This window comes from Ciconia boyciana, chromosome 17, assembly GCF_034638445.1.
Source record: "Ciconia boyciana chromosome 17, ASM3463844v1, whole genome shotgun sequence".
NCBI lineage: Eukaryota > Metazoa > Chordata > Aves > Ciconiiformes > Ciconiidae > Ciconia > Ciconia boyciana.
Genome location: NC_132950.1, coordinates 5,097,149 through 5,113,681, shown reverse-complemented (window position 1 = coordinate 5,113,681; position 16,533 = coordinate 5,097,149). Strand labels below are relative to the sequence as shown.

Below are 16,533 nucleotides of genomic sequence, written 5' to 3'. Positions count from 1 at the left end.
GGACAGTTGCACTTCATTCCAACTTAAATGGTTTTGGTTGTTAAACACTTAAGGTGTACACTAAGGTCTCTGAATTAAAAATATGACTGTGGAAGCTGAAGGCAGCCACAGCCACGTCTCCAACACACGATGGCGCCCGGAGCCCGGAGATCCCAGCAAGAGGCTGAATAACCCATCAGGCGTTTGCTGCTTTTTCCTACAGATCTCCGCTATAGCGGTGACAGGTTATGAAAGAAAAACAGCCCACAGCATCCTCCTCCCCTACGCAAGGCTCTTTCAAAAATGCATATAGTTTTAAGAAAGCTCTTGCCGCACTGATGGAGCTCGGTGAGGCTGATGGCAGAAGCCTGTGATACCACTGCTAACTCTCCTCCCCAACGGCGACTGAATTATCCTGGCAAATTCTGCAAGGAAAGAGTCCCAGCAAATGCTGTCACTGACTTGATTGATTTACACTGGGCAAAGAGAGGTGGGATTTACTGCACCTGGCAGTATCATGCACAAGCATTGCTAATGAGGGGGCTGAAAATGGCAAATATAGATGAATCTTGTCAATAAAATATTTAACGGCCTGTTAAATACCTTCTAGATATTTAAGAGTTTAGGTATTCAAAAGCTGCAATTTGATAACCTTGGCTATTAAGTTCCAGATTATACCAGCCTGACATCAATCTAGCAGGCACTAAATCTCCAACAGCCAGGAGCTCCGATTGGAGCCAGGGACCAATGTGGGGAACGTCACACCAGTCAGCAACCAAATTCTTCAAAAAATAAACTTCTTTCTTCCCACAGCTCTGCCTTCAGGCTGAGGGTGCACAAAGAATAAAAATTCAACGCAATCAAATAAACTGAAATGTTGAAAGTCCTTCTCACACAAGCCAACTTCTTCTGGCAGAGCTCCCTACAGGACTGGCTCTGTCTGGGTTTCTGTCTCCAGTGGGTTTTGGCATCCTGTCCTCTACATGGCGGTACGTCCAGTGGGACCTTTATACACTGTGTCTTACTATCGTCAAAGTGAATTTTGAACACACTCTGTAACCTTTGGGGGTATCTGCATGGCCCTCATTTTGTTTTTCCTGAATATGACAGATTACCTGTGGATTGCCTACTGTGTAAGATCACCGATATGGAACAGAACGTGAGTTGCTCATGATCCATCACTCTGCCATGATAGAGTCCTGCGCGCTTTTGAAATAGCCATAAAAAGCAAAGTTGTTTTTTTTTTTTTAATAAACTTCATTTAAAAAATCACCTATTTAAGTTGTTCCAACTGAATGTAGAACTGCAGTGACCACAGGCAAATGCGTTATTTCAAGGTGACCTATTGGCCTTATTTTTGCAGCCTTCAACGAACTGTTACAACCTTCAACCATGGAATTAATCATTCCAGCAACATAATCTCCCATTTATATAAGGTCTTTAATCTCAAAGACTCCTAGGCGTTACTTCAAACTTGCATTGACATGCAAACTGTACACAAGGTTTCCTTGTCTCCTTTGATAGCACAACCAAGAGGGCTGAAAGACAGCATCTATCACTTCAGCAACGTGCAGCAGCTTAAAGGAGGCCATGAGACAAAACAGAACCTTACAGGGAAGATGTAAAAGGTTTTTAGGCTATCTCTAACTGGAGTTTCTGGAATTTGGTCAGGCGACTGAGTTAACATGAGACACCCATGCATCAGGGTGCTCTGAATCCCTGCTTTCTCTCCTCTCCAAAGGATGGCATTTCTGGCAGGTCAGAGCTCCCATCTTTAGACTCCTAAGGACAGCACAGAGCTGTGATAGCCTGGGAAAAATTTCATGCCCTATGCCTACCTCTGCTTTTGTAACCTTACACTGGGATCACAAAGTTTGCAATAGTTTCTTTGGGTCTCTCTCATGTGAATTGAACAAACTATATAAATGCCCGTATTTCCTTAATATAAAAATAAAGAGGATATCCCATTGTTCTGTCACAACCAATTGTTTTTCTGGAGGATAATATATTATCAGAACAAATTTCCACTGGGCCAAAGGCACAATCCTGGCACGTCGCCATGTGCTGAACTAGCACCTAAGCCTTAGGCTTTAATGGTGCTCTCTGGAAACTTTACATGACAGTTATAAAAGCTTTTCCTTTTTAATACTTATTTTAGACATATGTGCTGCGTGTAGACAACATAAGGAGATCATTCAGCACATTTGCAGTGACAGCAAGGCTCAAACTGGAATCCAAGTCACAAACGCACTTGACTTTCGGAGAAGTTTGAATTTTGTCTGTGATCGGTCTCTACTTCTCAGGAGACCTATGAAAAAAACCACCCAAACGTAATTTGGGCAAAGGTCTGGATCTGGGTCTGACACCAACTTGTCAAGGCCAGCTCTATCCCCTGAGTTTTACTCCCCCCCCCCCCCCCCCCCACCGCCGCTGCTGTGGCCAACCCAGCATCACCGTGTCCCCCAGGGAAGACTCCCCAGCATGTGCTCAGCTATAGACACAGCAGACACTACTGCAGAACTAGCGGCTGCCCACTGAGGTAAAACAGAGCCCCTTTTAATATAATTTTTATCTTATGCGGTATTGAACAAGATTATTAAAAAGCGAAATAATGGGGAAATAAAGGGAATTAAATTTTCTCCTGACAGCAGGCTTCAGTACTGTTCAGTGACGAGTGTGACGTTACCAGCGGCACACACACCGGGAGGTTATAGGAAAGAGGAATGAACTGTTCCAAGGCAGGAAAGGTGGTGCAGAGTGTCTCAGCCTAGTGAGCGTGAACCCCCACCTTCCTCCAAAGAGGTTAGAGTTAATGTACGTTGCAAATTTTCAGAACCTCTTAAAATGGACATTTATAGCACAAACTTCAGACTGGCAGAACAGAAAAAAAGATATATGCAGCTCACCTTTATCATAATTATTAATTTACTCCCTTAATAAAATGTGGCAGAGAAATAATTGATAATAATGTTTCACTGGTAGCAGATACAGTTGCATTGTTCTTCAACTGACATTAGCTGAAGGGAAAGTTAAATTCTTAATGTGGCTCTAGAGCAATTTAAAAGGTTAAATCACAGGATCCTTACCTGCATGAAAGGATTTTGCAGAAAATACAGGGTTGAATTCATTTTAAGAGTGCTCTGCTATGAGGACAGCACTTACACAGTTCAGGAGCTCAGTACAGAGTCTCAAATGATTTATAGCCTTATCTCTATTCAGGTGCCATCTATAGAGCATATGTATTGCACAGTATTTGATAAGAATCCAGTTTAGAAAATAGTTTTGAGAGGATATTGTCAGTACTACTTTTAAATTATTTTTATTTTATTTTCCTGCATTATGGGCGATATTCTCTTTGAGGCTATAAAAATCCAGCTAGTTGACAATTTTATTTCTGCCATATTTCTAATACAGCAAAAACCATCATGGCTCCCTTTGGTTTACAGTTGTAAGTGGGAAACCCAAGTGGATTTTACTCCCCGTGGAAGATCATACACAATTTGCGGTAAGATACTGCACTGCATTATATTATACTGGTTACTATGACAAGGATTTGAATTTCTTCTTATAAGCATGCAAGACTAGAATTTTCCCAGAAGCTCCCTCACTGCAATTTTTAATATAATCACAAAATTCTTGATCAAATGTGTTAATGCTTTCAGGACATCAGTCAACAGCAGCGCTTTCAGTGCACACGATTAATGCTGTCTGTACTAATATCATTAAGGGATAGCTGAGAGATGTATATATCATTAATTAGTTAACTGCTGATAATGGCAGCCTAAGAGTCTCTCTTGTAAAATCACACGAACATACTAAAAACAGGGCTCTGAATAACCACTGTTTTTTAGTAATGAATTTAAAATATAGAGTAGGATACATTTTCAGGATATACTCCCTACTAAGATATCCGATAACAACTTAGAGCTCTCACAGGTACATACTCATGACCTAGCCGTTTTATGTGAGCATGTATTAACACAATCACCTTCCCCCATCCCTATAAAGGCTACAAATTTAATTCTTCTCAAATACCCTTTTATAAAGACTTCATTTTTCTCTCCTCCTAGCGACCATCAGTGCAGGACTGGCAAGAAGGTCTCTCAGGAGTCAATGCACAGTTCTTCCAGCCCAACATCTGTGACCAGCTGCAGCACTATTAACTAATAACCCAAAGCCAGCTCCCAAACTCACATTTCTCATTTGGTAAGGCAAGTTATCAGTGATACACCAGGGCCTCAGTAATTAATCTATAGGAGAATATAGCAACGATTTCAGGACAGCTGGTGAATATTCAGGGTTTGGGTTTTTTGTTTGGTTGTTGGGGTTTTTTGTTTTGGTGGTTTTTTTTTTTTTTGAGATGTATCTGCTTGAGCTAGCATCAAATAAAACTAGGAAAAAGCTGTCATGAAGTCCTTTCGCATAACCTTCATAATACTGGATCAATGGTGCCTCTATACTATTTGTGGAGAATTATAAAAGACACGGTCATCTTTGAAATAACGGAAAACATGAGTCAGCAGTCTGCTCCAAGTTACCTTTTTTCTCCATTCGTTTCATATCCATCAGCTTCTCCACGTTGTTGGGATCGTTCAGCCACAGCTGCATGCGGACAAAGGGTTCCCGTCCCTTCAAACTCAGCTTGTGCCAGGGCTTCGGGCGAGCCAGAAGGTCTGAGACAGAGCCTTGTGTTAGCCCTAGGATTGTCTCCCCAAACAAACGCTGACCTAATACGAAATTGAAAATCGCATGAATTCATTCAGCTAAGAGATGAGGCTAACTAAAAAGACAGAACACATCTACAAGATCATTTGTCAATTATTCTTACTTTATAATTGCTTGAAAACCCCAAAGAAACATTTAGAAGAATAAAAGCTCTCCCCCCCGCTAAAAGTGTAAATACTGAGCTTTAGTTTAATCCTTAGGATCTGACTGTGGCAAAGAGGGGAGCTCAACACCTTTGGGGACCGGGACCTTAGAGTGAAACAGTGTGCAAAAAATAAAATTAATGAGATTAAAAATAAACTGAACTTTGAGCTAAGCAGGTAACTAGTGAGAGCAGTGAGGCTACTTAGCTCTTATGCAGGAGGGTAGTGCAACAGCTTCGTTCCAACAGGGCAATCCAAACATTTCAAGCAATCAATGAACCAAGACCAATGTAACCTCACATTCAGCAACGGTCATATAAGTGTCCTCAAAGACACACGTACATGTTTTCCGTGTTGTACTATCTGTGGTGTTCTAACTGTGTCTTACCAACTAGAGATAATCACATTTTACAATATAACAGATTTTTCTACAGCCTCTACAGTACTTGTAGTTAAGAATACTTAATTTTAGTTCTCTTTCAAAATGCTGTTGTCTACCAAGGTAAAAACTGCATATGCTTTTCAGCGTACAGCATTTCTACGTGCAAGAGTAACACTAGGTTTACGTGGCTAAGATCTAACTTAGCAAGGACTGTGGAAAATGCCTGTGCAGTTCAAACCCAACCATACAGCTGGTTTTCTAAAACCCTTCAGTTCAGTGTTCTTCCCAAGCTAAACTGCCTTGATATGCAACAGCTTTTGTTACAAGACAGAGCCTGAAGTTATCTGAGTCATCACCGGTGATTTCCGATAGAAGTGCAGCTATCATGTATTTTCAAGGTAACCCAAAGATCTTTCCATACCGACCAAGTTTAGGCCTCAGGGTCTCGTGTCTGATCCATAGCTTTTGAATGCCCTCACTAACACAAAGCAGAACGCTTTCCTTCACTTCCTAGCCATGCCAGCAGTCTTAGCCAGTGGCAATACAGAGACCCCTAGGGGACAATGCAGATGCATGGGGGCTTGTGCTCCTACAGCTCTGCAGGACATGCCTGCACTTGCAAAAGCACCATCAGCTCTTGCCTTCACAGCCTCATCTGATCCTATCACAAACAGGTTGTGGAAAATATCTACTCCATAAACCCCTCCTGGGTGCTTAATTCCATGAATCTCCTCCTCCTCTTATAAACACCCCAAAACCTTTGGTCCGGCCATTTTTTTTGCCGGTAAGGGGAGAGGAGGGAACGTGGGACCAGTTGGAAGCTGCAGAATGTCCTATTCAGATGCATGGGGCAGGTGGGTCTGCAAAGCTTTTGGAGGAAGCAGCCGAGATAACAAAAGGCGGAAAGGGGAAACGAGGACAGGGCTAACATGACAGAGTCTGCAATGAGCTCTAAAACTAACCCTGAAAATGGTTCGTACAGACTGAACAGAAACGTAAATTCAGCATTCACTGAAGTTCCTAAGTAATAAGTGATTTTCAGCTACCCTCAATATTAGGAAAATCAGACAAAAGAAGTAATTCAGGGCCAATTTCAGATCATGCGTATTGCAGAGTTAATCTACTCCTGGTTTGTCTTTGTATTTAAAAACATCAGTAAGGCCTTATCCATTTACCTTTAAACCTGCCAGCTACTTGCAGGATAAGACAGCTTTAAAGATTTTTTAATATGCCTTTGTAAATAACTTTCCTGTAACGTTCCCTGCAGTTTCTAACCCCAGGCTGTGCTCAGGCTGCAATCTGAGCAGCAGTTCTTCCAGCGGCTGTGAGAGCTCTGACAGCCGCCGTGCAGTGCCAGGGCGGCCACTGCAACCGCCCGTGTGGCTGCACAGTAAATGGGAGCAGCGAACTGATCCGAGTCAAACCAACCTACCAAGAATAAAATGGCCACTTTTGACTCAGACCAACTGGTCTGGTTTATTGTGTGGCCACACGAACAGGAATACCGGCACAAATCAGCAAAAAGGTCAGAAACAAGCAGCCCAGAGCAGGTACTAGCAATGCTGCCAAAAGAAATGAACTTCAAACAACAGCCTAAAAATTAGAAATGCAAATGTGGAAGGAGGTAACATCACGTTCTCTAAGTGTTAAGGACAAAGCTAAAGATGTTTGTGTCATTTATTTTATCCCAGGATATGGCAGGGCAGGATAAAACACCTGAAAGACTCCCAAGCTAACGGGGAATGTGTTAGAAATCATTCTCAGGAGGTAGCAGGTGTATCACACTCCATCTTCATCAGAGAGCTATTAATAACTGGAATATTTTTAAGCACAGGTTTCCTAAAACTCCTGATAATTTTCCCCATCTTTTTCCCTAATATCCTTCACGCCTGTTCCCACTCATGTAGCTCCTCATGGACAAAACTTTCTGTAAATTATGCTGGTTTCATGGTTAGTCCTGGCTCCTTCTGCAAAATCCCCACCACTGCAATCTTTCAATAGCTCACTGCATTTGCTTCCCTCTGTATCTAAGTTATATGTTGGCCAACAGGGAATGGCTGATAACACTATGACATTTGGGACTAGGAATACTAGTAACATCTCAGCGTTAACACTGCCAGCATCGCTTGCTAAAATGGTGACTGTTGAACGAATGCTAAAAGGCATGGGAGGAGAGACCCGCCAAACACATCTTTGAGTGGTTTTGCACAACCGTGGTCTTTACTGGCTGATGATATTGGAACAACTGAGCCACCACCAGTTGCCTAAGACAGGTTCACAAGGCCCTATGGCCTAAGACAGAGAAACCTGGGCACCGAGTCAATCTGGTGCACTAGCACACTGAGGGCGCAAAAGGAGACATTGAAACTGGTTCCACACCTAATGCAGAGTTTGGGGCACATTTCCTGGCTCTTCTGCTGCTTTTTAGGCTTGTCAGCCACACTGTAGGAAAACAAAAATCATGGGAAATAAAAAAGACTAAGTAAAAATGGCATCAAAGCAAATGTAAACAAAAATACTTTTTCAAACCTCTCTGGCACACCAGAGCAGGTACAGCACTCAACAGTATTTTGCCCAAAAACTAAGGGCTTGAACCTGCAAACCCTTACCGTGACTTGTGGCTTTACCTCTACATTATCTCCACTGAACAAGCAACCACAATCTGCCCATGCAATGTGCGCAAGCAAGTAATTCTGCTGGGTTCAGTGGAACACAATCTCATGCAGGGTATGTCCATGATCAGGGCCATTTTCTTTTTTTTCTAAATTATGTTAAATGAGAACTTGCAACCCCCCCCATCCCAGTATTTTTCCCCTTAAAAAAAAAAAATCTAAGATAATAACATGTTATTCTATGTCTAGCCAAAAAAAGGCTTCCTTACATACTAAAATAAAGGAGTTCTCACTTATACAGTCATAATGTTCAGATGATATGGATGGAATTCTTCTCACTTAAGTATCATCAGCGGTCTAAATCTAAACTTATCTTTTTGGTCCCATCTGTAGTGAATGGAGAGAAACTGGTAATTCTGGAGAGTGATTCATCCCAACCATCTCAGACATCTATTTTGAACATCTAAATGCAGGTGAGATGAATCCCATGCTAAGCCCCAGAAGCATGTGCAGGTAACGCTGGGGCAGCCTTACTGCCTTCCCACTAGAGACTTCAAAGGACTTTTAAAGGTTTCCCAATGCCTTGTGAGGGAAGCAAGTGTTAAACACATATGAAAAACTAGTGACTTAGAGGCATAATGGCAGTATTAAGCATGGATTTCCCATACTGAGATCAGGTTATTCCCTTTGACTATTCCCAATATATAGCCATGTCAACATTATACCTAATTCGACACCCAAAAACTCATCTGTAAGCAAAAGCAGCCTTAGCTTTGCGCATCTCTAAGCAAAATAACCAAATCGCCCCATATGCTTATCTACAGGTTCATCTAAACCTCAGCCGAGTCTGAATTTACCCTCGTAGCTCTACAGGTACGCTATGCTTTTGCTTGTGATGCACCTCCCTCTCCAATCATGCCGGACTCCTCTACTCCACCCAGGCCTAAAATGCTGGGGCCTTGAACCTATGAGCATGGGGAAAACAGCATTTCTCAAGGAGAGATCTCACTGGCTTTGGGGTTGTGGTCATCTTGACAGCCTGCTGGACTGTATTTAGGGAGGTGGGAACAGTATCTGGCTGGTGAGCCAGGAGCAGAGCTTAAGAGCAGCAAGGGTAAGGTGACATTTTAAGTAGAGTGTGACAATCTGAAAGGATTTTTCTACTGGTTTAAAAAAAAAAAAATATTTTTTAACAGATTAAAGCTTAGGCCAGAATCAAAACCAAGTATTCTTGTAAATGTCTACTGAAATATAGCTTAAAAATAAAAGCATGAACACTTTTATTTTATTTCAGCCAAGAAATGAGAATAAAGCGATTTACCAAGATTGTTGTCCGTTAGCACTTCTTTGACCCTTTTTGTAATGCCATACGTATCCAGCTCAGGGGACATAGCAACCAGTTCTTGAATGCTGAGTGCCGAGTGGCCCGACAGTGGCAAAGGTGTTGTAGATTGGGATTCAGAAGCAGGTGGCTCACTAGATTCTTGGGATTTGCCATCCTTACTTGTCTCTATAGTGGGACAGGGTTGCTGTACCAATTCAGTCAGGCTTTTCACTGATTCACTGGAACTCATAGGAGATTCAGGAGCAGGACTGCAACTGGCAGAAGTCTTTGGAGTGCTTTCTGTAATTAAAAAAAAGAAAAAAGTCCCCACTTTAGCATAATTGTAATGTTTTGATTGCAGGATATTTAACTTTCCTTCTCATTTATATTCTACCTACTTAAAGAAATGCCTAAGTATGCAAAATGCTACTTGTTATGACTTGGTTACTAAAAAGCCTCTTTTTAAAAACAGAATTATTTTCTAATTTTATCTTTAGTCATCTCTGCTTTCTTATAAAGACAAGAGGTACAAATACAAATAAAAATCAGGAAAAAATGAAGTGCAATAGTCTGTAAGGTTGCAAGAAATTTCCTTGGTCAGGAAATCTCATAGTTTTGCTTTCCACAACATTTTCGTATAAGGATGCTCTTAAATCTACCATTATAGATTGCTTTAAGCCTCCTTTTGTGACTTGTAAAAAACTCACTTAGCCACTATTTTGTAGTGTCAATGAGGGATTTTCTATAACTGATACAACTTTATATCTTGAGAGTGTTATTGATTTAATATTGTTTCTTATCACTCGCATCACATTTTTGCACTTCTCTTTGCCCAGAAATAACTTAACAAGATTAAAATACAGTTTGTAATTATGTGGTATTAATTAATGTGTTTGAGAATCCAGTGTAAAGATAGATAGTGGATCAGGAGACGCCCAGATCTACTATTGTGACACTTTGTTTAAAAGAAAGCTTTCTGAATCTGTTAATTTGCCAACAACAATAAGTTCTGTATAAAATGTTGTTTTCCTCTACTAAATTCACATTTATCTCTAACGGAATGTACCAACTGAGCTTATGCAGAAAATCCAGACATCTAAGGGTACAGTCTAAACATTTCTTAAAGCAACAACATGTAGACAATGTGGTTTAGAAGAACAATTCCCTTCAAAAGATAAAGAGCACATTTGATTTCTCCATTCACAGTTCTCTCCCATTTTTGTGGGACTGCTGCCTCCTCCTTGCTGTCTCACATCTCATTACTTGACACGGTTAACCGTATGTATCTCAAATTCATACCTCAGTGCATTCGCCTCAACATCTCTGGAGGAAGCTCACAACACTCTCAATCGTACAAGGATGAGGCCAGACTACATCAAAAACTTAGTCCCTCTAACAGAATTGTTTTCCTGACCACTGCATCTCTACTATGAGAGTGGTTCCCTCTGCAGCGTCAGGTCCTGTCGCTACCACGGCAATGGCTAATACCAAATTTCACTATTTTTCAAGTTTGTTTGTTATCCAGAATACTGTCAAATCATTAGAGAATATGCAGCTCATGTAGCAGGGAAACATATCCCAAATACTAAAGGAAAATACTACCTAAGTAAAAGTAGGGTTCCAATGAAGCAGGGTGCACAGTGTAATTGTGTTGTTCAAGGTAACAGAAGCTTTCACGATGCTGCATTTAAGAGACGTTCCCTGACGCACTTACATAAAGTTGCTCTCTCAAACCAAGCAATTGGACTTTTTCCTTAGTGTTTTATGAAAGATGCAAAAGAGGCAGACATAAAAGAAAAGCAAGGTGCATATAAATCTTTAAGGCAATAGGGATCCTACAAATCTTATTTCTTTTCTCTGTTCACCCTAGGTCATCATACAACTGAATATAAAACCCAGCAAATGTTATTTTTGTATCAGGAGCAGCAAAGGAATTGTACTGTAAATTTGCCCTGATTCACCCATGCGAGGGACCAATTTGGCAGATCATCCATCTTGTTCACTGTACACTGTCAGGGATGGCATGAATTCCCTACATGATAAACAGATTTCTTCTCAGGTCTGTGTCCTTTAACCCACAGCAAGGTCAAAATTATGGCTGCCTAGCTAATAAACTGCACGGCACTCGTTCAAGTTCCCTCTAATTTTGTCCCTTGTGCCAGCTTATACAAATCTTACTGAATAACTAGAGCAGCTGCAAATTTCCTATACAATTCCTCACCCATGCACTGCAAACCACGTGCGCACACAGAGTGCAGAAAAAATCCAAAATAAAAAAACCCCCAACCACACAGGACTAAACAAAAGCATTTCCTAATGCTCCTTTCTCCCTCTCCTTTCCCTGCCCAGCCTAATTATGTAAACAACAAAGGTAATCTATATTATCATCTATCACTGAAATGCTCTATGTTGCTCACATATTAGCTTATTTATTTTTTATATCACATATCAAGGGATTACTTGAATTTCATTTTTAAGACCAATCTGCTGCTTATTTACTCAAAAAGGTAGGATTATCTGAATCTAATTTTGGCAGGCAGTACAGATGACAAACTGCTCCCCCCCCCCGAAAGGCAAGTGTGTCGTGATTTCAGATGAGGCATTATGCGCATATACTACAAATAACTCAAAATATACTCCCCATTCATTTTTAGCATTTTTCCCTTATGGAAAAACATTTTAAAGATCACATAAATATTTAAGGAAAAGATCCATTATTTGGAAAAGTCAATTCAATAATCAAATAATGCAAACATTTCCCGTTAATCTACTTAAAAAATTAAATAGACAGTTAGAGTACAAGTGACTGCTGACAGAACAAAGGGGAAAATTGAATGTATTCACTATTACAGATTTAACTGTCAATCCACAGCCATTTCGCATGTTTTATGAAATGATTTGTCTGTATTCATTTCTCTCAAGTTCCTCACAGGACAAAGAAACAAATTCAGGACATCTGAAAAATACATATTAAGATTTCAAAAGTAGCAATTGAACATTTCCAATGAAAATAACACATTGAAAGCTTATTTCTTTAAAATGTGTTCTGCTTTTTTAACCCCAGACTGCACTGAAGAACAGCACTAACTTAAAAGCGATCCAGTTTCTTGTGAGTGAGTAACGTTCACCGAATGTTTCACGTTTGTATTTTGTGAGGAAGAGATCATTTTGTCAATATGAGTGCAAAACTGCATTATGGTAGGCTGTACAACCTGCAAACCCCATGGCCACCATTCATTGATGAAGTTACTTTAATAAATTCCAGATAAACTTTGCTATACCAAAGGGGTGTTGCATTTTCCTTTTCAACAGCCTGTATCCAGTTTAAAACCTGAAGCAAAAGCCCCAAAGCTTCAAAAATAAGGTGCTAGAAGTAAGAAGCTGGAGAGATCAAGAGCATCACCAGTGACGAGGTCATTGCAGAACCTGGGATTTTTTTTAAGTCTCAGGTAGGCAAAGACATCAGCCATGCCCTGCGCTTTAGAGAGGATGGGAGAAACAGGGTCTCCCCAAACTAACTTGGCAGAAAGAGGGTGTCCATTAGGTCCCAAGCATGTGATGAAGACACAGTTCAACATGACAATTTTAAATGATCGGGAAACTGGTGTAACTTTTGCACAATTACAGGTTGATGTTGACAAACGTCATTAAAGATTCAAATACACCATAAATGCATTTAAGTGATCCAAATCTTCTAAAGCTGCACGTATAACTGAGTCATGAAAGGGCAAAGGCTCTACCATGCACTTTTTACATTATTAATTCAAAATATATGTCTGGGGTATAGGGAAGTTAGGCACTTCCAACCAATTTTTAAAAGTGCATTCAAATACGCAGTATCGAAAATAATAATCAAATGCAAATCGCGTACTAGGAAGTGATGTCTGCATAAATGGGCCAGCAAGCTGAAATATTTAGCAAGTGCAATTGGCCTCCATTCATAGCTAAACATGAAGACAACTGAAACACCAACACTGGCTATTTCACAGTTGATGAAAACAGCTAAGAGAGTGTGATGACCATACAGTGAAGGTGAGCATTCACGTCTTTGAAGGCACATATGTCTTCATAAAGACAAATACATTTGATGGAGTTTGCGAATGCCAGAGAGCCGTACTTGAGAACACATCACTCCTGGCAGAACACATGGTCCTTATTTTTAAGTCAGGAAATTCTTCAGTTTTGTTTTTTCCTACTACAATACTAGAGAGGGATGCATAATCTAAAATGAAGATATATAAACAAATGGAAACAAAGTCAACGTTACACAAATATCTTTTGTTTTCTTTTTAAATACTATTTTCCCAATATAAAATTGCTGCTTGAATGACCATCTTACTGCAACAAAACCCCAAACTGTCATCACAGCTTGCCCATTCCCCTCCCCACCCCTTAGTAGTTATCAGTTAAGAAACTAAACAAACTTTGCAAACAATTTAGCATATAGGACTAGGTTCTGAGCATTTTACAAAACTGGTTGAGAACCACTACAAATTGACCTTGCCTTAATTATATGAACACAGGAAATCTTTTGGGGTCTTGCATTCCCTAGCACGATGGATGAAGCCAAATGATGCTTTGGTCCCATCCATCCTCTACACCTTCCCCATAGCTTCTATCATGACAGTGTTTTGGAAAATGTGAGGCAGTCTGAAACAGAGTTCCAGTCTCAGTTCATTGGTTACGGTGCTTTTCCTGAACTTAACATTAGATTTTCTTACTCTTTTCCAACTACAAGATTTCCCACCCCTATGCTGGGGTCAGGTCCCCAGTACTGGATCCTGGTCCTGAATTGCTTGAACACTGGCTGTAGAACATTTTTGACTATTGATTATCCCACTGGTGGCTTACAAATGACCTGAAAACATTTTCCCCAACACAGTATCAGCCTGACACATTCCTCTACGAGGTCTGATCATGTTCTGCCATTGTAATGTGACAAAGTCCCTATAGGGTGTAATGAACCATAGGCTGCACTGTGCTCCCCTCCTGCAGCACTCCTGAGCATCACCCGCTCAGCTGCATGAACTCAGCAGAGACATTTAATTATATTCTGCAAAACTGCAGGGCACTGGCCAAGAAGGACCATTTTTGCGATGTACAGGAACTCTTCCAACCACAGGAAGTAATCTAACATGGCCCTCCATACAAAAGCAGCAGTATAGCTCAGATCCACCACATGCTTCAGCTCCTTCTGAAGCTCAGGAACACCTCAGACGCAAAGACTTGCAGGTGATGCCTGCTACAACCTCCCCAGAAAATCACAGATGTCTACATGACCTGACACCAGTCCTGGATGCATCCCCCTCAACAGAGGTATCTAGATGATGGAGCAGTGTTGAGACACGGATACGGTTTAATCAGTCCCAGAGGCATCACACTGCTGTCTGCCAGCACGGGCAGATTCCTCCAGTGAAATTTCTTGCACACATTTTGAGAGCTGCAGGTTTGCCACTTTTCCTCAGACCCTGCCTCAACTCCTACAGCCACGGCAGCAAACTGACTTTATGCCCACTTGTAAATCAAAAGTTCAGAGCAAAGACTTGAACAAGAACATCTGAATTTGCAACCATAAAACACAAGCTCACCGCACCGAGCCTCTCCTCCCAGCATACTCACCTGCCTATAAAGAGCACTCTGTACTTCTGCAGCTCAGGAACCGCTCAGAGAATAAGCTGCCCAACCTTTGTTGCTAACACAAGCTTAGCTAATAAGCTGCAAAAGGACTCATGAGGAACAAGGTACAGAACATGGAGAAGGTGGGGAAGACCACGCAAAACACAGAAGGTATTCAGGGGCCTCTAAAAGGATTATGAAAAATATTATGTTCTAAAGACAGCAGGCAGACAACAGCTGCCTTAAGTTTCAGAGCAAAGTGGATTGAAAAAGCAGATTCACTATAATTTTCAGAGAGAAATCTCTGTAGTTTATCTGATCCACTATTTAAATTTCAATACACAGTCCTCTATCTGCAGTAATAATAACCTAAATTCCATTTAGTGTTCATTTGAGCAGTCAGGATAAAGTCATTTCTTATTATCTCCCCACTGTGTAAAAAACAGCTTGAAGGTAGGAAGTCAGCAAGCATTTTCACCAAAAAGTAATTATTGTAAGTGACATTTTTACTGCTGGCATGCCATAAGGCGAACTGCGCATTTGGAAGGACAAGTTGCTAAAACAAAATGACAGGGTACTCTGTGACATTCCGACAAGAACCCAAACATGATTTAACTGGCGCTTGGTTTGATGCACCACTTTCCGTAATGTCCTAAGCTCAGGCTTCAGGTCTATGCCAAACTAGTCAAATTCAAAGTTCCTTATTGAGGAACAGCGAGAATCGCCATGTCCTGCACAGAGCGGAGCGGAGAGGCAACCAAGCATCCCGTGCTCTGCTCATTCCCTTTACGGCAAATTAGTAGGGAAGATGAAAGCAGACAAATGTGGACAGATTTCTCGGCAACCTCTTAAAAGAGCATTTGCTACTTCAGGGCCTGCATTTACCTCCTCGTGCAGATGAGTTAATGGACAGCAACAGACCTGGCAGGTTGCCTGAGATCAAAGTGTCTCATACTGGGACTGGATTAGTTTCTGTTTTCCCCTGATGATTAGGCTGTCCATTCTATCCAATTTGTAGACCAAAACCCAGGGTATGTTGTCCTGAGAATCAGGACCTGGTCACGCAGCTAATCAACGGCAACATCCTCAGGACAACCATGTTACTCTGTGTCCCAGGGTCTGAAAATTTCAGGGAGAGATTTTTGTTTTCTGACCTTCTATCTAATTTTACCTTTAGCAATGGCTGTCTTTGCAGGATCTTCTAAAGCACCATAACAACTCTCCTCGCTAATGGTGCTGGAGTGCAAGTATGAACTACGTAATAAATCTGATCAGCATTTGTGGAACAGCACTGCAATACATCCCTCTTCTGACTAATTAAAAGAAAATACCCATGAAAGCTGAACGCTTTCTCACAGGTAGTGGTTTTTGTGGATTTACTTTAAGTGAGTGAACCTTGCCTATTCACAATTTGCAAATTAATGTGGCTTATGAAAATATGATCCTCCCTACAGTTATAAAACTCCCACAGTTATATGTAGGGAGTATACAAACCTCCCTACAGTGTGCATATATAATGATGTAAAGTATGTAGGTATGTGCAATTACAGTTGCAAGCGCTTGCTATAGTTACAATTATAGATTTCCACTATGACCGTGGAGATTTTGTTTGTTTGTTTGTTTCATAAATGTTATAACTTTGGGGAAAATGTTATTTTGGGTCTTGGCTCAGAGGGAAATTTCATGTGGATGGGGGGAGGGATCAAAAGAAAACCCCTTTAGGAAAGCGTGCAGATGTATGCATGTCTGCAC

General features: G+C 41.0%; 1 protein-coding gene across 11 annotated transcripts in view; it reads right to left on the bottom strand.

Annotated features, from left to right (window-relative positions):
* CUX1 (cut like homeobox 1) overlaps positions 1–16,533 on the bottom strand; it is a 287,512-nt gene that overhangs the window by 43,758 nt on the left and 227,221 nt on the right. For 6 of the 11 annotated variants that reach the window (XM_072882481.1, XM_072882483.1, XM_072882489.1 and 3 more), the window contains 3 exons: positions 9,163–9,465; positions 7,609–7,671; positions 4,518–4,706 (listed from right to left, as the gene is read on the bottom strand). The exons of 1 other annotated variant lie outside the window; for it this stretch is intronic. In XM_072882481.1, coding sequence (XP_072738582.1) covers positions 4,518–4,706; positions 7,609–7,671; positions 9,163–9,465 — 555 coding nt within the window. The remainder of the gene's footprint in view (positions 1–4,517; positions 4,707–7,608; positions 7,672–9,162; positions 9,466–16,533) is intronic. 4 more of the 11 variants (XM_072882484.1, XM_072882486.1, XM_072882492.1 and 1 more) reach the window with 1 other exon arrangement.